The sequence below is a fragment of the Mastigoproctus giganteus genome, chromosome 11, assembly GCF_048544385.1.
Source record: "Mastigoproctus giganteus isolate SK-2022 chromosome 11, ASM4854438v1, whole genome shotgun sequence".
Lineage (NCBI taxonomy): Eukaryota > Metazoa > Arthropoda > Arachnida > Uropygi > Thelyphonidae > Mastigoproctus > Mastigoproctus giganteus.
This window is the reverse complement of record NC_143585.1, coordinates 38624998-38651094: the sequence shown is the minus strand read 5'-3', so window position 1 is coordinate 38651094 and position 26097 is coordinate 38624998. Positions and strand designations below refer to the sequence as shown.

Sequence of the window (26097 nt, the reverse complement as noted above, 5' to 3'; positions counted from 1 at the left end):
GCAGCTCAGAACATTTATTTCTGCAGGAATTTATCTGAGTGGTACCCTTTAATTACTTCTTTTCTTTGCCCTCCTTCCACCTCTTTTTAAGCTGGAATTCAATTAAATGTAATAATATGTGGATGACACCAAAGTAGTTATATACTTGTCGCAGGAGAAGAAATGCAAGCTATTGATAGAATGCCATATGAATATGGCGTAGTTTTGATTAATTGAGAAAGAAAATTATGAAATTAAAATAATCTTATAGATTTTCAAAATTTTGGAATTAATTTTTTTAATCCTCATATTCATAATATTGATAATTCAATAACTACTTGCTTTTTTAGAGCTGTAAAAGATTACTTATCTGAAGAACCTTTTCGTGAATTCAAAACTACTATGTATTTTCATCGTTATCTTCAATGGAAATGGCTAGAAAGGTAAAAAAAATTTAAATATTACTTAAATATACTTCTGTAGTAATAGTTTTATAGAAAGAGGCAGGGGGACATGATAATGAAAGGTGCATCATCAGATTGGAAGAGAATTTCAAATTAGCATGAGGTTGTGTTCAAAGGTATGCATCCTATTTGGAATAACTGGAGTTATACCTATAACTTGATTTAATTAGTATGTGTAGCACTATGATGGGTGTACATGAAAAGGCTTTCATAGGTCACCTTGTCAGCAAAGCAAGATGTACAAGAAAATAAAATATTTAGCCTAACATTTGTCACCATGGTAGTAAATTTTCCACATCATCATCATTATTCTACCCTTCCATTTGGCATGGGTTGAGTCCCTATTTAGATATCATCCTCCATTGTTGTCGATCTCTTGAATCTTGCATCATTTGTTGATAGCTCTGAAAGCCTGTGTTTTCCTTTAGGCATCGGAGCCATTCTCTTTTGGGTCTTCCTGCTGGTCTCTTATCTCATTCTTCCTGTCAGTACTACATTAGGCAGCCTGTGTTGTTTCATCCGGTTCATTTGTCCAAACCACTAAAGTTGTTTTTTGTAGATCTGCTCTATTATTCTGCATTCAGAATTTAGATCTCTCTCTCTCTCTCTCTCTGTCCTTACTTGTTCATTAGTTTTTATGTTCTCTCCAATTTGTTTTATTGATTTTCCTTAGACATCTCATTTCAAATGCCATTATTTTTGCCTTTCTTTCTTATTTGTTCTCCAATTCTCTGATCCATAAGTTGCTGTGGGTATGATGACAGTCTCATATAGTTTGATTTTTAGACTATTTGAGATTTTATTGCTCTTCCATATGTTTTTGAGTTTGTTCATGTTTGTCCATCCAGTGTTCAGTCTGTGATTAATTTGGTCAATATTACTTAGGTTTCCAGTTATTAGAGAGCCCAGGTATACCAATTTTTGTACTTGTTCTATTTGTTGATTTTGGATGTTTATGTTTTCTATGTTTTTTCCGATTTGCATTACTACTTTGGTTTTATTTATATTAATATTAATTCCATAATTGTTGCTTGCTTTATCAATGTTTGTTAATATTTCTGTTGGTGGTTCTTTGGTTTCTGTTAAAATTGCATCATCTGCATATTTTATATGGTTTATATTTTTTCCATTTATTATCGTGCCTCTTTTTTCTTCAATTGATTTCATTAGTTCTTCTAGGTAGATATTAAATAGATATGGAGATAAAGGGCATCCCTTCACGACTCCTTTCTCTATTTCAAATTTCTCTGTTTTAAGGTGGTTGAATTTTACTATTGCTCTTGTATTTTTGTAGAAATTGTTTACAAACATGATTATTTCATGGTCGAGTGGGATTTTTTGTAATTGCTTCATTAAATTTTCTCTGTTTACAGAGTGAAATGTCTGCTTGAAATTGATGAAGCACAGATAAAGAGGTTTCTTCTTATTCCAATATTTTTCTGCAGTGATGTTTAGTGTGAATATTTGGTCTATTGTTGATCTGTCTTTTCTAAATCCTACTTGTTATTTTAAGTATCCTACTTTGTAATATATAAATATATTATATTTAATTTATTTGTAATATATAGATCCTTATAAATATTTTAGATACAGGAAGAATACTTGTATAGCACGGTTAATTTGTGCCAAAAAATACCGCGCTATGCAAAACCATGCTAATCAAGGTATTATTAGTATGTGTTTTAATGTAATGTGTTCCGAAAATTTGATTATGTGGGTCGAGTTGCAAAAATATATAGGTGTTTGTTTACTATAAATTGATGCACATGAAGTTCTTTCAAAAAAAGAAATTAAAATGATAAAAATTAAAAATACTAGTAAGTACAGTACAAATGATTTTTATTGCAGTATATACATACCAAAAGAATATAAGTGAAGTATGTACTGTATTTTTATTTTGAAAAATAACTGCTTAGTTTGCACAGTTTTTTTTTTTATTCTTTTTATCTGCATACATCTCTTTATAACGTCGAATGTCATTTTGCAACGCCTGCCTTACTTTCATACTTCGTTCGATGTTTGGATCTAGAACAACTCTTGGCGCCATTACATTTCTTCTTTCCACTCATATTTGCATATAAAGCTGTAACGTTTTTAAAAAAATAATCTTTAATAAAAATACACAGTGAAAAATATTTGTACAGCTTACGCACAGTGAACGGCCTCACTGCTCGGAATCTAGACTGTTTACTAATGTATGAATGCTAACAGAGTCCGTATATAATGGGAGTTTCAACAACAGTCAGTGTGGCCTTGAATCCATAACGCATTGGCCTACGTGCTGGCATTATAATACATACCTACATATCAAATGTATTGGTGCATAACACTTAATATTTTTTCAATTTGTAAACCACGCTATTGTGAAACCTGCGCTGTTCGAAGTATTCCTGTATATGGTTTAAAAGGGTAGTGGGTCTATAATTCTGACAATTTTCTTTATCTCCTTTTTTGTGTATAGGTACTATTCCACTTTTCCGGTCTTCTGGTATATCACCTGTAAATAAAATTAGATTAAACAATTGAACGATTTTAACATTGCATCACCTCTGAATTTCCATAGTTCTGTTTGGATGCCATAATTTCCGGGTGCCTTTTCATAATGGGTCTATAATTCTGACAGTTTTCTTTATCTCCTGTTTTGTGTATAGGTACTATTCCACTTTTCCAGTCTTCTGGTATATCACCTATAAATAAAATTAGATTAAACAATTAAACGATTTTAACATTACATCACCTCCGAATTTCCATAGTTCTGCTTGGATGCCATAATTCCCGGGTGCCTTGTCATTCTTCATTTGGCTAATTGCTTTCTGAACTTCTTCTTTTGTTATCGAGGGTGATTTATCTCTTCTATTATCTAAGGCAAGAGTGTTTTTTCTTTCCCCTTTGAACAGGGTTTGGTAATATTCTTTCCATATTTTTTTATTTTATTCTATTTTTTATTTTATTTTTTATTCTTTCCATATATTTCTTACGTGTTTCCTGTTTTTATTTTTCATTGTCAGTTTTTTCGGGATGTATGTTTTAGAGAGTTCCTTTATAACCCAGTAAGTTGATTTAGAGTCGTGACGTTTATTTGCCTCTTCACACTGCTTTGCTTTGTCTTCCAACCATTTCCTTTTAGTAGCTTTACATAGGTTGTCTATTTTGTTTTTTAGGGTTTTATATTTTTCCTTTTTTCTTGATTATTTTCTTTGTTTAGGAGGTTTTTCATTTGTCTTTTTTCCATCCATGCATCTAAAACTTCTGCTGTAATCCAAGGATTATTTGGTTTTGGTTTTTTTCCCAAGGTTTCTAAGGCTGCATCTTTAGTCATTTGTTTAGTTTTCTCCCATATATTTTCCACAGATGATGAATAGTTTATATCTTTTAATTTTTCTTGTAGTGTTTTCCCATAAATTTCCTTTATTTTGTCTTCTTCAAATTGAGATATATTTAATGTTGCTCTATTGTTCTTTGGCTTCGTATTTTTAAATTTCCATTTAATTGTTGCTGCTAGCAGTTCATGGTTGGTGTCAAAATCTGTACTTCTAAGAGTTTTAACATTTTGAATGGGTGATTTCTAGTTGTTATTTATTAAAATGTAGTTGATGCAGTTTTTTGTATTTCCATCTGGTGATGTCCATGTATACTTATGTCGAGATCTGTGGTAGAACAGTGTGTTGGTAATGAATTGTTTATTTTCTTTGCAGAAGTTCAAGAGGTCTTCTCCTCGCTCATTTCTATTTCCTATCCTGAACTTTCCTAATATGTCGCTGAAGTCTGTTGAAAAGCCTCCAAATTTTGTGTTGAAGTCTCCCATTATTATTAAAATATCTTTTTTGTGTTTGCTATGGTTTCTTGTCGGTCTGAATAGAAGGCAGTTGTCTCTATCATCATGTGAATAGTCTGGGGCATATACCTGGTTTTATTTTTATGAAGATTCTTTTTTCTTTACCTATTATTCTTAAACTTATCATTCTTGAGCTGTGTGGGTGAATTTCTATTATTGAATTTAATAGATATTTCTTTACCATCAAAGCGACTCCTCTGTGTATGTTGTCTTTTCTCCCTGAGTAAAATATTCTTCCTTGTGTCATATCCAGTGTTCCTTTTCCTTTCCAGTGTGTCTCTGACATTCCTATGATATTCCATTTGATCTTTTTCAATTCTTCTTCTACCAATTTTATTTTCCCAGGCTTGTAAAGCGATCTTACTTTTAGCATTGAGAGATACGTTTGAGTTTTGGCTGACCATATAGCTTTCTTCACAGCTGTTCTCCATGGTATAAGAGCAGCCGCATCAGTTACCCTGGATGTGGTAGCATGACTTACAATGACTGAAATCCATAGGATTTAAGGCAGATAATGCAGCCGGCTTGCCATTCCTCTGCTGCATAGTCCACAATTTAGATGGGACCAGTGTCGTGGAAGAGTGACAAACTTCCACTGTTGCTGAAGATAGATCCTCCATCTTCACCTGTAACCCAGGCAGGGGCCCATCCCAGGTACTGTTGGCCGGAGCCAACCGAGCCCAGGGTTTTTTACACGAGGTATGCTCCTCCTTTCTCATCCGGGCTTGGAACTGGCAATGGCGGAGTTAATTTCCCAGTTAATTTCTGAATTTTCCACTCCAGGCAAAAAATATATATTTTATATATAAAAATTTTTATTTCTAATTCTGCCATACTCGTGTTTTTTTTAGTAAATGCTAAAGGGTAGGTCAGTAACAATAAACTGTTTAATTTTAGCAACTGTAGACAGCTATGGCAAATTTCCCTTAGGTAAATTTACACTTCATGTTCTTCATTTGTTAAAATTCTTGTGAACAGGCTTAATTATGCTTCCCATGGTGTGGAAAATCATTTATGGCAATATTAGTTCCCTAAGCAACATGAGGGGCACTTGCAGGGATGAATAAAACATATTAGAATCAAAGCTTATTAGATGTAGATAAAAGGGCGAAATGGACAGATAAAGTTAAAAATAACGAGTAATTATTGAGGAGGGTGAGAAAATCAAAATATAATAATGGCTATAAGGAAGAGAAAGAAAAATTATATGGACAAATACTGAGGAGAAGGAACTTTTTAAGAGATATAATTGAAGGAAATTTGATGAGCAAGAGAATTGGAACAGTGGATGATTTGATGGAAGCCAGTGGTCATTATAGGACTGAAAGTGAAGACTAGAGACAGGGAGAAATGGGGATACAGTTCAGTTATGCCTGTTGTGGACCATCCATATTGTAGAGAACATGGTGATGATGGCATACAATGTTGTCACTCATTTGCTGGGCAAGGGCCTCTCCAGCAAGTTAATTTGGCTGCTGGGATCTTGCAGAATACATTGTTTTTCTGTTAATATATAATGAAGAAAATCAAATATTTAAAGAATTTTTCATTTTTATACTGCATTACTAGTCTGTGAGCAGTACCATTCTCCTCCTTCTCAGGATCAAGTAACTCATTAGCCACTTGGATCCAATATGAGAAACCACCTAAGATATGTAGTATTCTCTATAATGAGGTTTTTTTGAATTCAATTATGTTGTTGACTTTGAAGGGTGCAGAATTTTGTCAGAAACCACTCTCATTGGCACAATGTCAATAACACTTTGTCTCCCTTTCATGTGGCCTGCATGTTGTGTCAGCACACCATCAATTTGATTGCACCTGTGTGTTTTGATGAGGTTTTTCCAAAACTCATTTTTTAATGCCAACCTAACTTGTTTAATGCTTAGTCCACCAGCATGTTCTTTTACATAGGAGAAAAAAAAGTCCTATTATAAATATATTTTCATGGATAATCATTGTACTTTCATGCAGTTCAACAGAATAGTTAGTATACATAACAAGTAATAAACTTATTTTACAAAAGGATCCAACTCAGATTTAAGGATATATTCACTGAAATACATGCAGCCACCTTTTGTATTACTTTTTTTCTGGGCCATATTGTATTATAAATAATAACTAAATCTTCAAGAAATTCAGCATTGGAATAAAATTTTTGATTTAATTTTTAAAATTTGGAATTGACACGTACATATATTTCTCTTCCTGAATTGGATAATTAATGCTGCACTGATATGCCATAGAATTTACTTTTTATGAAATAGTGTTGATAATTTGGGAAGTGCAACTATTCTACAAAAAAAAAAAGGTTTGGCTGTGCTCCTGTGCTGGTATACTTGTTCACAGATATACATTTTAAAATCTGCATGCTGCCATTAAAAAAAAAAAAAAAAAAAAAAAACTGTTCTTGCCATCTGGCTGTTCCATAATGTAAACAGAATTTATATTCTGTGTGAAGAATTATAAACCGCTCCAAAACTTTCCCTGTTCAAAACACATGAATAATCAGGAATTCTGCAACATGATAAAGTGAATTTAAAATAGCTCAATATGCTTAACAACTCACATGAAGAGGTCTGTTTTCTTGTCATCTTGCTTAAACTAATGAAGTTTTGTTTATTATTATTATTATTATTATTATTAGCCAAATGGTGCAAGGAAGCCTGAGACTTATGCTGCACCAGCTAAAAAAAAAATTCCCGAGTTACCCTGTGAGAGAGAGAGAGAGAGAGAGAGAGAGAGAGAGAGAGAGAGAGAGAGAGAGAGAGAGAGAGAGAGAGAGAGAGAGAGAGTCAGAAATAGAAGGGAATCACCAAGAAAGAGAAGAATGATGATATCCAGCTCAGGACCCTGGGTGTGCCAAGCCCATACTCACCAGATGTGAGCCCCTGGGGTTATCAACTCTTTGTAAAATAATCCTAACAGAGCCATGCTCTGCTTCTGCAAAACGACTCTGTTAGTTGGTATACTAAAGTGCCAAAAGTTGACATGGCATGTAAAAGGGATTCTGTTACTTTTCTTTACTACAAAACTTTGCAAAATATGCTGTCATTGTTTTGACACCACATGTATAGGTGTTTATGAAAAAGCATTCTCGTTAATCACGAGACACAGATTGGAGCTACAGTCACAGATGATTACACAAAGGGGAGCAAGTTGAGAACTTGGATATAGCATCACTTCATATTGCCATTAAATTAAGTTCAGATTATCATCACAAATCAAGCAGCTTCATGATAATATTTTTTAAGTATTATGGAAGTTTTAATTTTTAAATTTTTAAAAATAAATGAACAATTTTTTCATCAGCAATTAATTTTTAATTAGTATGCTGTTTAAAATAGCAACAATACTCATAAAATTAATATTATTAGTTAATGACACCTGTTATTAATATTGTGTTATTTGTATTGTATAACTTTAACTGATATACTAGATCTAACCCATGAAGAAGAATACCATTCATTTAAGAATGGCTAAAATAAGTTACTGTAATTTAAATCAGACTTGTACTGTTATCCTAGTTTCCTTATGAAAGTTTGTTAATTTCATTATTCTTATTTTTTTTTAGTCGGCCTATTACGGGAAAGACATTTCGCATGTATCGTGTGCTAGGAAAAGGTGGATTTGGGGAAGTGTGTGCTTGTCAAGTGCGGGCAACTGGAAAGATGTATGCTTGCAAAAAACTGGAAAAAAAGAGGATAAAGAAAAGAAGAGGAGAGTCTATGGTTCTTTCTGAAAAACAAATTCTTCAAAAGCTGAATTCAAGGTTTATTGTAAGTTAAAATAAATTAAAATTCAAAAAATAATAGTAACAATAACTGATTTGAAATCCACTTAGGTGGAATATAAATTAGTTTATATTGATTGTATCAATCTTTAGTATTAATAAAGGCCAAAAAGTACAGAGAAGTTGGCTCTTTTGGCTGCATTAGCTGAAAAAAAAAAAAACTTATTTATACAACTTATATCTAATCCTGTCAGTCTCAACAACTAAGAAGGCAGTTTACTATAGTGGCCAACATGCCATGCTGACCAAAGGCAAATCCTCAGTGATTTGTTTGTTTTTTTTGTTTTTTCCCAATAACTTTTATTTATGCCCCATGGTGTTTTTGTATCCCATTTCAGTGTGAAAATTTTGCCTTTATTAATTTTATTCATCCCCAATTGCATTATATACTTCTATCAAATTTTACCTCCCCCAAGGTTCCCAGTTTCCAACTCTGTAAACCATATCTTCATAGTTTCTTCTCATATGAATGAGCCTTTGCTGTTCTTATCAGCAAAGTACACCTTGTTCTCACAATACCCCAAATGTAGTCTCAACTTGACTCGTATAACTGGATTATAATCTTCTTCTCCACAGAGGTAAAAGTGTGGTAAATAACTGATTAGAAACCTTCCTTGTCATATGATTTATGGATTATAATGTTGTAATTAATAATTAAAATATAATAATTATAATGATCATGATGTTAAATCTGTGATCATTCTGTTCTTTGTAACAGTGAAGCAGCAATGAAAGCAGTCACTGAATAACCAGTAGGAATGTGCCATGAAATAGCTGTATATAATTTCCAGTTGTAAATAAACAGATATTAATTTTATATCTAGGCAGAAGTGGTGCATCCTTCTTTAATACGTCTTCAAGAATATCTGAAGAAATTAGATATAGGTTGTTAGATAATTTGGCATGAAAATTAGTTACACATAAACAAAAGAGAAGTTAGTTGCATCACCAAATTTTCTTAATAAAAACAAAATGCTGGAGCTATTAAAATTCTATTGCTGGGATTCTCTGAACAACCCGGCCATTGATTGAGCAATGCAACTCTTGATAAAATGGCTTACACATTTAACCAAGGAAGCAGCATCCAAAGAAGTCTCCATAACATCATGCACTACACTGTTTGTTGTTTGGTTTTTAGGAGCATTAGCAACTAAGGCCATATTGCTCCGGGAATATGCGGTGGTCATTCCCTGACCTTTCTGCATCCTCCGTATTTGGTGGTGATGGGCTTGAACCCCGGTCTAATCAAGAAGTGTGTGCTACGCACCGTTGCTCCTTCCCACCTGGCTACGGAGGCGCCATGCACTACACTCTGGTTCACACCTGATCTAAAGTTATATTTCAAAAGCAAGTAAAGTCACAAGGAATGGAAGAAAAGGAGAACTCCCATTGCATTACTAAACTTCAAGAAAAAGATAGCATTATTTCAACTCAAAAAACAGTCATATAAGACCTTCATCTTAAGCAGAATTCAGAGCAGTAAGTGGGCTTTCTCCTAACTGCTCCTGCTCTCGACCCCATTGAAGTTACTAGATGGATTTCAAATCTGTATACAACCATAGAACTTTTTGCCTAATGAAGATGAACAAAACTATTATCCACTTTTAAATCAGTTGGTCAATCAGTCTACCGTTCAAAAAATAATAAATTCCCCGAAACAAGACACATCCAGCCCAGACAGCATTCCAACCTTCATTATCAAGGCTGCTAGCCCTTACATGATAGCTCCTCTAGTGGTCATTATCAAAAGATGTATTAGTCAAACATACTTGCCCAGAATTTGGAGAACCAACAAAATCAGTCTCATTCCCAAGACTGGACACTCACAGGGAGACATCAACTACAGACCTATTTCAGTTGACTCAACAATTCCAAAAATAATAGAAAAAGGTCATCGTCCATACCGGCAAAATTTGATTTATGGATTCAGTTCCTTCAACATCCATCTTGGTCCAGTGGGTACATCCTCGATCACTAACCTGGTTGATACATTTTATTCAGATACAATCAACATTTCAAGAAAAAGGCCAGCGTGATATATTTAGATATTAAATCAGCATTTAATAATGTCAAGGAAACAATAAAAATTCTGAAGAATATCTGAAACATAAACACTACAGTAGCCAATCTCTTGCATAGCTTCAACTGCAGATTTCTCAAGTTCAAATCTAGCTCGAAGGATATCACAGTCACTACATCCGTGGGTATACCTCAAGGAGGAGTTCTGTCAGTTATCTTTGCAGCCTCACTACAGCCACTACTTCAAATCGTATCCAACATTATCTCATATGCTGATGATTTAAAAATCTTTATTACCAGACCCAATTTGTAATCAATTTATCACTATAGCTTCTGTAAATTTTGTTTATGCCTGTCCCTAGCCATAAGGCCATGATGGGCTTGCCTGTGTTTCTGGAAATAAATGATTTTATTTATATATATATTTATAGATACTTGTTTCCTTATTTATTATTATATATATTTTTTTATCATTGAAAATTTAATAGCCATTTTTAAAATTCAAATCCTGTAACCATTCATAATCAGACACATGTTTATATGTAATTTTGTTAACTCCTATAAGTAGATCCCACAGGCTATAAAACACTCTTTATATTTGCATCATTTCTTTTCTTATGGTTTCTCTTATAAAGAAAAAAAATAATAATAAATAAAATATTGTTCATGTTATTGGTAGCAAGCCTTAATTAATTAAAAATATATGTACTAAAGAAATTGGTCAAGTTTGGATATTTTGCCAGACTTCATTATTACAAATCTTGTTATTTTTACACATTAGAAGTTTGTAATTAATTTTACACATTACAAAACAAAACCTAAAAATTTAAGTCCCTTGAACATTATATTAATAAGGTTCTACTGTAATAACAGATAAAGTAAATAATAAATATCAGGAAAATTTAATGTGCATGCTTGTAATGTTGTCTTATTATAGCTGCTTACTAATACATCCTTTAAAATTTTAGGTTAACTTAGCCTATGCATATGAAACAAAAGATTCACTTTGTTTGGTACTTACAATAATGAATGGAGGAGATCTCAAGTTTCATATCTATAATATGGGTGGAGAACCAGGCTTTAGCCTTCATCGTGCACGATTTTATGCTGCAGAGGTGACTCAGGGTATTGACCATCTTCACACGCAGGGCATAGTATACAGGTACTCTTGCTTTCCTTGAAATCATTATAATTTTAAATCACTGTAAAACAATTTTCTTGAGAATTTAAACCTGCATTTTCAGCTCTTCAAAAGATTTTTATAACTGTCAATCAAACAGGGAAAAGTTGTGTTTTTCAAGAGTATCTGAAAATAGGTAATATGGTACTGCTAAATATAATGAAAAATTGCATGTGATTTGTCTTGCATATGTATAAATACATGAAATTACAATGTGGTGTAGTTTTTAATTTTTATTCACAAATCTGAAAATTTTGTGTATATTAAAAATCTGTTTTTATTGAAAACTTGCAAAAAGTGTTTTGTCTCAAAGAGTTATTCAGTAAGATATATTATGAATGTAATGCAGTCTAATACAGTAAACTCCTATTATAACATTCCTGCTTTGAGTGCTCTTTTCTTCTGGTCCTATGAAGTGGAGGGTCCTGCTTGTAATTCCACTTATAATGCTCTTTGGGGTTGGACCCTTTGAATTTGCTAAACAGGAGTTTACAACAGCAAGGAACTCTCACTTAGCTTTATTATATGTTGTTTTACCACCTTGCATATTTTGCTCTGACACGGATTGGTATTCTGTCATCAACAAAATATTACTGGATTTTGCTGTTTGGCTGGACAAACTGAAACAGTTAAGAAATTTGAAAATGTTATCATTTACTGTCAGAGGCTCCTTCTGACAATTTTTACACATTAGAAGTTTGTATTTTTACACATTAGAAATTTGTTAATTATTTTTACACATTAGAAATTTATTAATTATTTTTACACATTAGAAGTTTGTAATTATCATAAAATGAGAGAGACTTATTTCTTTCAAAAGCAATAAGCAAAAAGCAATAGACAAAATGATAGTTTATTCAAATAGCCAAATGAATTTTGTCCTAAATCTGTGCAGCGTAGAATACATTTTAGTAATGAGGTCTAACTTGATAGCAGAGCCCAAAACATTTCTAAAATGTTATTGAACTTAGGGCAAGATTACTTAGCTATTTGGAATTTCTTTTGTGCTAATTGTACTAATGTAGTAACCAGTAAACTATAATTTATCTATTTATTGTGTACAATTAAGCATTTTATTATTCTAAAGTTAATTTTCCATCCATGCCTTTCACATAAAATCTGTAATCAACTTCAACATTTCTAAGGTTAGTGAAAATATGTTGAAGGCAAAACATGATATTTAAATAATACAAGGTGCAATTATGGATACATGTGTATGTGTTTATGGTTTAAGATACTATTGTAATAAATCTATAATACATTTAACACAGTGGAATATATAGATACCAATTTAAAAGGCAAATATCAAATGAGTTAATTGTTTAATCATGGAAGATTACTTGTAATGTAATGGTAGAGAAAATAATACAATAATAGGTATTTGGAAGTATTTATTTTTTAAAACAATTTAAAAAAAAAAAAAAATATATATATATATATATATATATATATAGCGAGCAAATAGAATACGTGAACAGAATTTATAAATAACTAAACAATAGAATCTAGGAGCGAGAGAAATACTAAAAATACTAAAAGGAGAAGAGCTGATTAATGCCATCAAAAATAACATGATAAAACATTACATCAGTCTTAATATGTTAAAAGCAAGTAATAGATAAGTTAGTGGCAACAGAATGCTATACTAGCCATTACTGGTCCTTAGTTCAAACCTGGAAAGGATACATATAAATAGAATAAAGTAGAGAAAATAATATAATATAATAGATAAATCATAAAGGTAGAAGATAACATAAATAAGTATGGTATGTTAATTATAGGAGATAGTAACACAATGAAAGGGACTTTTTCAAGGGCTAACCCTTTCAATGTGTCCTCCTATAATTAACTGAGCTATCAGTTTCTGATATCATCTGCCTGTTAAACGTTGCCGAATGGTGATAAAAGATATCATTGGGGTGGAAGGTTTAAGTTAAAGTTAAACAAAAAGAATTTTGTGGTAGTTAACAATAGGTGGAAATTTGTGGTAGTTAACAGGCTAGATGACTTTAGCCCGACCGATAGCTAAAACACAACGAAAAGTAGAGGCAATTGAGAACCAATAGCATCATATTAATGGGTGGTACAGTAGCTAAAGCTAAAAAAGGAGAACGGAAAAAGGGTTTAAGAAAAGGGATAGTACCTCAATCCCCCTCGAATTACTCTAATAGTTCATGAGGTAAGAAGAATAGAAAAAGACAGCACATAGATAAAAGTAGAGGAGAAGCAATATTGCAATTGTACGTCGGATTATACCGGGCGCGTAACTACCCGTCCCTTATAGTAAGAGATCCTGGTATTTCAATAGCATAACATAACATGGCAAATATGGATAAAATATAAATTAGATAAAATAAAGGAAGCGAAGGAAGACAGGAAAGGCTAGTTCCTAATCACTTACTTACTTCGTGGTACTTGGTGCATAGATAGTAGACCTATCTCGATGATGAAACAAGAAAAAACCACGTTGTAGTGCACGTGTTAATTTATATATGAAGATAATAGTGGATGTCAGCGCCCTCTTACTGACATGTAATTAGTTGTAGATACATTATAATAGGCCCAAAATAAGCCAAAATAATAATGGCGCGCCCTCTGGTATTATTAGCGTATAGCATGAAGAGGCGAAAACTAGAATAGGATGAGCGGTTCTCATAAAAAGTCAAAGAAAAAGAAAAAGAAAAAGAAAACGAAAAAGCTGGCTAAGGGGGGAAGCCAAGAATAAATTAATTACTACCTCAGGAACAAATATAGGTACAACTTTTTCAATGAGTGTAAGCTATATTAATTTTGTTCCTGAGGCAGTGCCTAATAATGTACATATATACAGGCTCTGTAGAAGCCGTCAACCGTAAATAATCCAGTAGGTACTTAAGCACAGATAATGTGGGTGAAACGTTAATTTCGCAAAACACGCGATATAATATAATGGTGGTCAAAACTATTATGGAAAGTATTTAAGGCTATCAACATAGCTGTATGTAAGTTTTTAATAATAAAATGATCCGGGAATCCGTTATCAGATAACTTTTGTCTGAAATCGATAAGCGTGTTGATAATGTTGTTTGCCTTATTGCATATTTTAATTAATCTAATGCTTTGTGACACGATTATATTTTTATGGATTCTTAATGATATGTTTGAATGCCAGTTGGTAAGGCTAATGGCCTTAAATCCGAACGCATTACGTTTGTCGTAGACGTTAGTATCTATATTATTAGTGTGTACCTGTATGTTTATATCCAAGTATGTAGCTGATTTGGTGCTATCTGTGTTGGTGGCAACTATTTCTAATTCCGAAGGGTAAAATTTGCCAAATTCAGTGAGAAAGTTAGGATGATCAAAGACAATTAAATCGTCAATGTATCTATATAGTGTTATTTCCTTGCTAATTTTTGTTTCAAAGAAATGCAAGTAGAGATTAGCAACCAGGCTAGAGCTACAGGCTCCCATGGCAATCCCTGTATTCTGTTTATATATTCTAGTACCATTGTAGATATAGCTATTAAAAATACATATATTTATCAGATCATTCCAGTGTTGCTGCTTGCATGGTAATATATTTTTATATTCAGTGTAATAGTGACTGAGTACGTATTTTAAACTATCGTGCGGGATACTAGTGAACAGATTTTTGAAGTCGTAAGTGCTTACATGTTCAATAGAGTCATTATTGTGTTTTAAATATTCTAGTATTGGGTTATTATTGAGAATGACTCTAGCATGGTCAATGTTTTTAAAAATAATACTTAGTAATTCAACCAGCATTTTATGTGGAATTTTAGCGTAACTGTTCCTGCATGAAGTGATGAATCTAAAACTGATGGGTGATTTGTGGAATTTGGGTATGCAATAAACATACGGAAAATTAGTGTTGGTGTTGTTTAGTTTTAATTTTTTGTGTATAGCCAGTAGTTTTTTGGTGATGGTGGTACGTTTAATAGTCTCTACTTTGTATGTAGAACTGTTGTTCAGCTCGTTTAGTAAGGTAGTAGTATAGAATTTCTTGCATATGAAGCTGTAGTTGTTGGCTGCTTTGTCTATGGAGGTTATGATAAACATAGCCTGTAACTTTTTTAATTGTTGTTTTATTTTACCCAAGTCAAAGGTCTTGGCATGCTGTTTATTATTATGTGAGACAGTAAGCTGTTTATAAATAGCTTGATATGTGAGGGATATCCATTTGTGGAAAGCTTCTAGTGGTATGTTGTGTTTGTAGGCTAGTTTTAGGCAAAATTGTATGAGGTCTTGATGTATTTGTTTGGATATCTTATTGGTATTGTATGTAGTGCTGGGTCTAAATTTGAATCCATAGGAAAGTAAGTTGCGTAATTCGGGTTCAGTAATGATACTGATGTCACCAGTAATAATGTGCTTGTGATCTTTGTCCACATAAGCAATATATTGAGGCAGATGACATAAGCATTCGGCCTCAATATCGCTCTTTTCTAGGTTACATGCAACCTGCTTATAGTTACAGACTGTAAGACCAATAGGCTTATTGTAACTGAATCTGGTACTGATAATCAGATTGTTAATAGGCAGGTCGTGTTTGTAGATATTCATGAGTTTATTTAGGTTTATATGATCCAACATGTTATAGCTGTATTTGATGTTAATATATTCGTTGGTAGTGCTATAAATATTGCTACATCTGTATTTAAAGATATCGCTAAGTAAGTGCTTCAGATGTATATTCTTGTGGCTATATGTGGCATTGATTTTTATTAAAGCTTTAAATTTACTCAGTTTTAGTCCGAAGATAATATCGTGTATCTGCTTGACAGGTATAATGGGTTCGTCCCATGAACTTAATACATCTGCAAATCTACCCAGAGTAGTGTTATTAGTATGTGTAACTTTTGCAGTATGGGTTGTTTTGTTAGTGGTAACTTTTACTATGTTGAAAATAGGTCTTTTGACCAAGTGAAATAGGTTATAGACGCAAGCATCTGAAGTTTTATTAGTGTAACAATGCCCATTAAATAGACTGTTTAGTCCGTAAGGATAGAGAGATTTATGTTTCAGTATGTTAATGTTTTCTAGTTCTAACCTGGTTCTATAATTATGCTCTATATCTAAAATGGTGATGGTGATGTCATTAAAGTTATAAATAAAGTTAAAAATAATATATATATATATATATATACAGGCAACCCCCATATAACACGGTTTCGCTCTATCATAGTTTGAGAATTGTGAAATCTCGCATAACACTGTATTTTTTTGCTTTTGTGCTTGGAAAACCCTTCTGTTATGTTGGATGTAATTTTTCAATGTTTCCATTCCATTTTGTGAATCGCCACTGTTAACTTGCTTGTTGTTATCACCTCGTGATATTTTTCTAAAGCCATTTCTGGAGGTCACTAGCATAAAACAATAAAAACAATTTGCACTTTACGGTTTATTGGGCTTTTCAGTTAGTGTAATCAGTTATAATCGGGTAGTAAACTCCATCTTCTTGCATTTGCTATAGTACCGACAGCTGGAATTCTGTGGTTTTCACATTATTATGGAGAAATGTGTTTTCCCCTTCCATCAAATATTCAATCACATAAAAACATAAATAATTTTCAGAAACTCATTACTCCATGTCTCACTTGCAACTTGTGTGTGCCCTGTTATTTGTTATTAATTGCATAACTTTTTTACTGTTTTAAATTTTACAACCAAAAAATAAATAAATAAATAAAAGTCAGTGAACAGAAATATAAATTAGTATGTACATATTACTGTACGTATTAATTAAGCTACATACATAAGCATAAATTTATTTTTATTTTGCTAACTGGAAAATATTCTTCCGATTTTCACATATCTTTTAACTTTGTTAATTGGTAAGGTAATAAAGTTAAATTTGTGCTTTATATCTTTACTTTTATAGCCTGTGGATAATATTCCTCCTATTTTCACTTATTAGAAATGCCATTTAAAACGGTATTTTATTAAGAAGAGTCCATCATAAAGTGATTTGATTACAGTGAACCAATCGTAAAGCGAGGGTCCACTGTATTTTTTGGGAGATCCCTGAGTTAGGATCTGTGCTTGTTTGAGAGCACAAAAAAATTGTGACTTCGAAGCATGCAGTTTGTGACTTTTAAGGTTTTTATTTGATCGTTTATTCATTTTTCCGAGTATGTATTACTAAACTTTCTTTGTTGTGAATTAAATTCCAGTCCTAAATTATGTCCATGGAAAGCAAAAAAGCACCGCTCAAAAGAAACTTTATTTCTTTAGAATCAAAGATACAAATTTTGGATCGTCTTAAAAAAGGGGGAAGGTATCATACGTTGCAAAAAGTTTAAATTTAAATGAAGCAACAATCTGGACCATAAAGAAAAATGAATAGAAAATTAGAACTGCTGTTGCTACAGGATCTTTCATTTTTGCAAATATGACAGCTCGTCCCTGAGCACCAATAATTGAGAAAGTGGAAAAAGCACTCAGCATTTGGATTGACGATAGCAGTAAAAAATGGATCCCATTGGACGGAAATGTAATTAAACAAAAGGCACTGAAAATTTATAACCATCACTGATTTGTTTAAAGAATGGTTTGTAAATTGTTTTGTGCCAGATGTGGAAAAGTATTTAAAGTTGAAAAAATCTAGATTTCAAAGTTTTATTACTATTGGATAATGTGCCAGGCCAGCCAAAAGGTTTAAATCATCCAAACTTTGAAGTAATGTTCCTACCACCTAATACAACTTCTTTAATTCAGCCATTGGATCAAGGCATTATATCTACCTTTAAAGCTCACTACATCAGAAAATCGTTACAATGGATTTTGGAAAAAATTGATTCTGAATCTATTGAAGTGATGAAGGCATGGAAACATTTTTCAGTTGTGGACTGTAGCGGAATCATAGCTTTATCGCTCAAAGAAGTAAAACTGTCAACATTAAATGTGTGTTGGAAAAAAATATGGCAGAGTCAGTTCATTCAGGAAATATGGTCGAACCAGCAGAAAATAGAATTGGTTCGATAGTAGAACTTGCTAAGTCGGTAGGAGGGAAAGGTTTTGATGATATGGCTACTGAAGATGTTCACGAATTACTGGTAGAAAAAGAGGCTGGCAAAGCGGATTTGGTGGAAATGGCATCGGAGGTAAACCAAATCAATTCAGAGGATGATAGCACAGAAGAAAATTTTATATTAAAAAACATATGGGAAGGCATAAAGTTAGCCGAGCAATTAGAATCATATTTTTTGAATGCAGATCCTTCGACTGAAAGGAGAACAAAGTTCAAAAGGGAGCTTCAAAAATGTTTAGCTCCATACCATAAAACTTACAAAGATCTATCAAGAAAAAGCAAACAAACCCAGATTACTGATTTTTTTGAAGAGAGCAGAAGATACACAAAATCTAGATGCTACAGAAGAAAGTTCAGAAGGTGAAGATATTCAGCAACACAGAAAACGTTCTCATTTGATTGTGCTTAGCAGCGATGAAGAGGAAGAAAATTAAATGAAAGTACATTATCTGACATATATGTTTCACAGTTTGTAAGGTAAAACGTTTGTTCAATTATTACTAATTAAGTTACTACTATTATAAAAATAAAGTTAAAATATTAAGTTATTACTATTAGAAAAATTTAGTTTCCGATAGTTATAAAAAAACAGTGTATTTTTTAGTTATAAAAAAACAGTGTAGCTTTTTAAACATAACTCCCCATTTTGTACTGGTTCTTAGTCCCGTATAACACGGTTTCACATTACATGAGAGTTTGTAGGAACCAAATAACCATGTTATACGAGGGTTACCTGTATACACACTGCCCTACCATTAATATCCTGCCTTTAGACAAAAAAATAACTTTTATTATGTCATTTAATATTTTGTGCTGAAACCTTTTGCTTTTATGACAGCCTTCAGTCTTTTTAGCATACTCTCAACCAGCTTTTTATAAATGTTAGGTGATGTGTTCCTCCACTCGGCCTTTAACACAGCCACCAATTCGGCCTTGTTCTTTGGACAGTCTCACTGTGCACATACCCAATGATCCAATACATCCGAAAGATACTCAATAGGGATTAGATCAGCACTCTGGGCTGGCCAATCCAACTTTTCCACACCCTTGACCTCAAACCACTCTGTTACGACCCAAGCAGTATGTCCTGGCACGTTGTCTTGCTGATACAGGTATGGGCCTTCCCTGAAGTATTGACATAATGTTGGAAGTGCATAATTGTCCAGGATATCCTGCTGTTGCACAGCATTCATGGTTTTGTCAATAATGACAAAACCAGGACGAGTCAAGGTTCACACTCTACCATCAGACTGGTAGTGTGAACCTCGACTCGTCTGTCCGTAGGACTGTTTTCCACTGCTCTACAGTCCAGGATTCTTGCTCCTTACACCATGTTAATCAGCATCTAGCATTTGTTGAGGTGATCAATTCTGTTGGTCATCTTGCATGCCCACTTTTGCAATTGTCTGTTTAAAGCCCCATGTGCATATTTATAGCAGGTTCTGTGACGTGTTGCATGCATAGGACCTGTTTCCCCATCCATGTTTCCCCGTCCGGATATTAATGGTAGGGCAGTGTGTATATATATATGTGTGTGTATATGCACAATATTGTAAAAAAAAATGTGGAGCATCCAATACTTTTCAACTTTATAAAAATATTAAAAATCAATTGATAAAATGATTATTATTTTCCATTTGTAGTTTAATTATGTGTATAATGTATACTTATACACATAATTAAACTACAAATGGAAAAGGGTCAGAGGTGATTGCATAATCAGAATCAATTGCATAATATATATTGAACTCATTCAAATAAGTTCACTGCCCACATTCAGATAGGAGTCCCAGAGTCAAGTGCAGAATGCCATTCTCCAACAATCCCAAAGGCTGCTGCTAGAAAAATTCATGAACATTTTGTTTCACTTGAGCATATGACTAGAATCAGCATTCCATGGGTGCCCTCTTCAGTGACTGAAAGATGTGAAAAAGGAGATATTTTGACCACATGCTTGAATGCTTCAGTACATGTACTGCAACTTAGTGTTGATGGTGTGCATTTTCATGTAAGATAGCAATTCCATGAGTCAGATTCCCTAGATGCATATTTTTAATTATTTAATTATCTTAATCTTATTTTAATTACCTGGAAAACTTGCATATAGCAAGTATTCCAGGTTTTACCATATTGAATGCTCATCATATTGGAGGCAGCGATTAATGGTTGCTCCAACTTCCTTAAGCTCCAGTAATAAATGTTTTCATTGATCAAAGGAAAGGCTAGTGTTGCTCTGCTGGCAGGTGCTTGGGCCTTTAATTTTTTTGCACACATTTTAATGTAGATATTTCCAACTGCATGCTTATTCTCTTTGAAACAATGTCATCATTATAATGATGGCATTCCGGTGGTCCCAAACAAATTTTTGTTTCCTATCCCCATTTTAGTATACAGTTTATAAGCACGTGTCTTTTATGAAGGCTCTGATTATTGTTGAAATTTTCCATTGCATATATAAATGAGTAAAAATTTTTCCTTGGAGTATTTCTCACTGTATATATATTTATTTATCTTTAAATTTATTAATTTTTTTCTCTCCTTTACAGAGATTTAAAACCTGAAAATATACTTTTAGATGATCATGGTAAGTCATATTTAAATATATTATATACATTAAAGTTAACAGTAAAGAATAATTAATTTAATAACAAAAATATTAAAAGCAAATGGATGGTATGGCAAACATTGAGTTCAGAGCATCTAAAATTGCATATTTCCATAATACAACGAAAATTAAGACTGAATTAGCAGAGTGACAGAGCCAAGCAGCCAGATAAGATGCAACTATTAATAATTTTTTTACTTGTTTGTTCAATTTAATTTATTACTAGTTTTACTGGTTTGGTAAAACCAATAATAAATATAATGAAAAAACAAAACAAAAAAAAAGGTTGAGGATGGGAGTGTGGAACAAAATTAAGAATGAGAGGGTTGCAGAAGAAATATGTACATGTAAATAATTTAGAATAAAATTAATCAAAAAGTCAGTATGGCAAACAAATTTAAATTATAAATTAATCCAAGCTAATTACATGTAAATTTAGACCAGCTCCCATGCTGTCAGTATAGTTGGAAGATATTACATATATTAAAACTAGCCACAATAATGTGAGCAATATTTGTGAAAATTAATGCAGAAAGTTCAACCATTGAGCTCCATCTTGTTAGAGGACCACAAGGCAACAATGGCCCATGAACCATAGCATTCAAAACATTAAAAATATCAATGCAGTACTGCAGCTGAGGGATAAATTAATCTGATTACCACACCACTGCAATAGATTTGAGTAATAGTAGTTCTTATTCTGTGAAAAATTAAAACAAAATGGCTAAGTGTATTTACGCAATGTCAAACTACTGAAGAAATCTATATGAGAGAAATGGTGGACATGTAACAATGTCACATGTTCTTATTTACTTGAACAAAAAGGGGAGAAATAGATGATAGCATAAGTGACACCTACAATCTCTTACCTACTGTTAAAATTAAACAATAAAAGAAAGTTAACTTAACAAAAATTTAAAGAAAAGAAAATTAATAGTAAAACAAACATCAGTGAGTGCACAACAGCCACAACCACATGTTGCCAGACTAAAGTATAAATTAAAACCATGATAATAAATGATATCCATGTAAGATGCAAATATAAACTGAAACATGGTTAGTTTGAAGTTCAAGGGACCAGACCAGAATATGTCATTTTTGGCTTATAGGGGTTCAGAGTATTCATGTGAGATCAGAACACGTTGATATTAATCAAGAAATTTTTAGTCAGGTACTCTTAACACAAATCTTTGTAATCAAATTACAAATTTTTTAATTGAATTTTTGTAATTCTTCTTTAAAATATTAATAATCTTTTACTTTTGCTATGATATACTTTCATGAATAGATAGTTAATGCGTTAATCCAGTAAATATCTCAAATATGAAAGACTGCTAAGTTGTTATTTTTTGTCGCCATTACTTGTCATACAATTCAACATATAAAACCTGTACTAATACATTAAAATAACCATTTATTATGTATAATTGTACATATAAGAGAGAGAGAGAGAGAGAGAGAGAGAGAGAGAGAGAGAGAGAGAGAGAGAGAATTTGTGGCTTGGAATATTATTTGGTTTAATACTTATAATCCGTGCAAAAAAGGAGGGACATTTCTCTCTTTATTTGAAACTAAGTGCAAACTGCTCTTGCTAATTACAATTGTTATCAGATTGACCTGCTTGACATCACTTTAGAACAGGTGAGAATGGTAGATAGAAAATGCCCAGTCTATTTTTTTTTTTTTTTTTTTTTTTTCATGTAAATAATTTGCTGTTTACAGAAAAGATTAACCATGGAAGCTGCTTGAAAGGAAAATATTTCATACGACTGTAATACTAAAATAAAATATAACAAAAAAATGATTTTAACAATTTTAGAACTGTTCAATTACATGGCAGTATATGATATTTTTTTCTTTTATTTTTTTAACTTGACAAAATAGTATTGAAAATGAGAGAAAAGTTGCTGAAGCAGCTTCTGTGGTTAATCTCTTCTGTTAATAACGAAAACAAAATGGGTTTCGTGTGCACCTGTAATGTGAGTTTATAGTTATGCGAATCCTCCATAATTTCACAGAAACACAGTTCTTGAGAAGAAAAGTGAAGAGAATGTAAAATTCAAAGGTGTCATATACTGTATAATGACATTATGTGCAGTACACTAGCAAATTTTATAATATTATAGCTCCACTCAATTTTGTTATAATGAAGTCTGCCTGTAGTTGGCTTCAGCAGTCTTTTCTGAATTAGACATCTGTTCACAGTTTCAGATTCGATGACTTCAAATTTCATCATAAACATCAAGTTGATATAGATGAACAGTGCACAGTTGAGTCAGTTTTTGGTGTGACATAAGCACTGCAAAAATAGGAGTAGGAGTTTGTTATAGGCCTAATGACTCGAATGAGTACAATGAACAGTTGTACAGGGAAATAGTGGGCTAGTAAATCAGAATGTCTTATAATGGGGATTTTAACTTCCAGGTATTGACTGGAACTTGTGGGTTGGTCACCCACACACTAGTAAGACTTTTGTAGATTTATTGGATGATTGTCTTCTGCAGCAGCATGTTTAAGAGACAACTAGAGAGGGTAATACTCTTGATCTGGTTATCATCCGTAATCATTCGTGTATTAAGAATTTCCAGATAAAGGAACCACTAGGTGGCAGTGATCACAGTGTACTGATGTGGGATTTACTTAAAGATATAATTACCATCAGGGGGAAAGAAAAGGGTTTTTGCTTCCGTAAAGGTGACTACAGTGGTCTCAGACAGATTTTAAATTCTGTACAGTGGGATCAACTGATGATGTTACCAACAGCAAATTCTAAGTGGGAAGCATTCAAGGAATTAATTGTGGAAGTTACTAGACATTTCATACCTATTAAGAAATATTGTTCAAAGTTTAGGCCTAGATGGTTGTCAAATGAACTAATGAGACTTGTGGCAGAGAAGAAAAATGCGTGGGATGCATATAAATTATCAGGCTACACAGAAGCCCATGGCAGATACAACCTAGTCTGTAATCAAGTCACAAAGGAGGTTAGGCAGGCAAAGGCAGATTACGAGAAATCTTTGGCAAAGGATGCTAAGAAAAACAGCAAGGATTTCTTTACTTATATAAACTCTAAAAGGAAGGGGATGAATCTGATTGGTGCACTTGATATCGATGGTTCGACTGTTGATGATCCTGCTCAGATAGCAAACAAACTGAATGATTTTTTTGCATCTACATTCACACATGAGGTATTATTAAGGTTTAAAAATGCCAGAAGGATATCAAATTGTAGCAGGATGCTTAATGATTTTGTAATAACCGAGAGCAATGTGGAAGAGAAATTGTTGAAGTTAAACATAAGAAAGGCACCTGGGGTGGATGGGACCTATATCCAGTTATATTAAAGGAGGCGGCAAAGCAACCAAGCAAGCCCTTAGCCATAATTATGAGAGCATCCTTGGACTCAGGGGAGGTCCCCATGGACTGGAAATGTGCAAATGTATCCGCAATTCACAAAGGTAGATCGAAGGGTGACATAAGTAATTACAGACCAGTTAGTTTAACTTCTGTTCCAGGTAAAATAATGGAGTCGCTGGTTAAAGATGCATTGCAGGATCATCTAGACAAGACTGCAGCAATAATTCAGACACAGCATGGGTTTGTTAAGGGAAAGTCTTGCCTGACAAATTTGATTGGATGTTATTTATTTATTTTTTTTTATGTAAACCCCAAACACGAGAGGTATTAGAACCTGTAGTACTTAGTACCGTGCTTGGGTTGGAGGTTGAGAAGACGAAAGAAGATATTTGTTGACATTGGACTTGAACTCCTGTAGACTGTAATTTTCAGGAAATACGTATGAAGGAAGGTTGTTCCAGAAAACAGCAGTTGAATGAATAAACGAGGAAGATGAAAAGTTGGTTCTGTGAGTTTGAAGTTGGACAATAAATGGATGTTGGCTGGTGTTCGGACATGTTCGGACTGTTTTGAAAGAGAGAGCGGGAATTATAGAAGCCAATTCAGAAGAACAGTGCCCATGGAAGTATCTGTTGAAGAGGCATGCAGCAGAAACAGTACATCTCTGAGGCAGCGAGTGGACAGACTCTGTTAGAGATGAATCATTAATTAACCTAACTGCCCTCTTCTGAATGGAATCAAGAAGCCTGAGAGAGGTTTTGGGGACACCACCCCAGATGTGGGAACAATATTCCATGGCAGGGCGGATTTGCGATTTATACAGAGTGAGCAGCAGTTTGGAAGAAAAGTAACGCCGAGAGCGAAAGAGAAAACAAAGTTTTTTAGATGCAGAGGAAGCAATATGCAATATTTGCAATGTGCTTGTGCCAAGAGAGATTAGAAGTCAGGGTAATCCCCAAAAGAGAGATATTATTTTGCCTAGAAATCGGAGTGGCACTGAAGATAAGCATAGGAGCAGAAAAATCCTTTTTGCGAGATATAAGACAAGACTGAGTTTTAGAAGGGTTGAAATCAACTAAGTTGTCTTTGCCCCACTGGAGAATTACCTGAAGATCGGCATTTAAGGAATTGGTAGCTGTTTTTTTTTTTTTTTTAGAAGTTGAAGCTGATTGAGCAGGACAAGGTTTCTCAAAATGGAAAGTTGAATGCAATGTGCTATCATCAGCAAAACTATGGATAGGATTTCCAGTCAATGGAAGAAGGTCATTAATATTCAAGAGGAAAAGAGTGGGGGAAAGAACTGAACCTTGGGGGACACCGGCATTAGTGGAGAAGTTAGAAGACAGAGAGCTATCTACCATCACCCTCAGTGAGCGATCAGAGAGAAAACTGGATAACCAATTACTAAAAACAGTTGGCAAACCATAAGATGGAAGCTTGTTTAGAAGACCTTTATGCCAATCATGATCGAAAGCCTTTGAGATGTCAAGAGCAACTACTTGTGTTTCACCGAACCTTTCCATTGAATTAGTCCATAAATGGATAACATAAGCCAGAATATCACCAGGTAAATCGACACTGACAGAATCCATACTGGCGATCGTTGATCAGACGGAAGGTTTCTAGGTAGTTTAAGAGTTGGAGGTTAATTGATTTCTCTATTACTTTAGAAAGAGTAGAAGTAATTGCAATAGGACGATAATTGGATGGGAGGGATTTGTCACCCTTTTTAGGAACTGGCTGGATATGAGCAAATTTCCAAGCAGAAGGAAAAACACCTTTGGAATAAGAAAGTGAAAAAAGACTGCAAAGAATAGGAGTAAGTTCAGGAG

The 26097-nt window shown here is 33.3% G+C and overlaps 1 protein-coding gene across 1 annotated transcript in view; it reads left to right on the top strand.

Annotated features, from left to right (window-relative positions):
- LOC150077922 (G protein-coupled receptor kinase 2-like) overlaps positions 1–26097 on the top strand; it is a 173918-nt gene that overhangs the window by 54088 nt on the left and 93733 nt on the right. Inside the window, exons 6-9 of the mRNA XM_090385488.1 lie at positions 330–422; positions 7853–8057; positions 11059–11252; positions 20850–20887. Of these exons, the coding sequence (XP_090241614.1) occupies positions 330–422; positions 7853–8057; positions 11059–11252; positions 20850–20887 (530 nt within the window). The remainder of the gene's footprint in view (positions 1–329; positions 423–7852; positions 8058–11058; positions 11253–20849; positions 20888–26097) is intronic.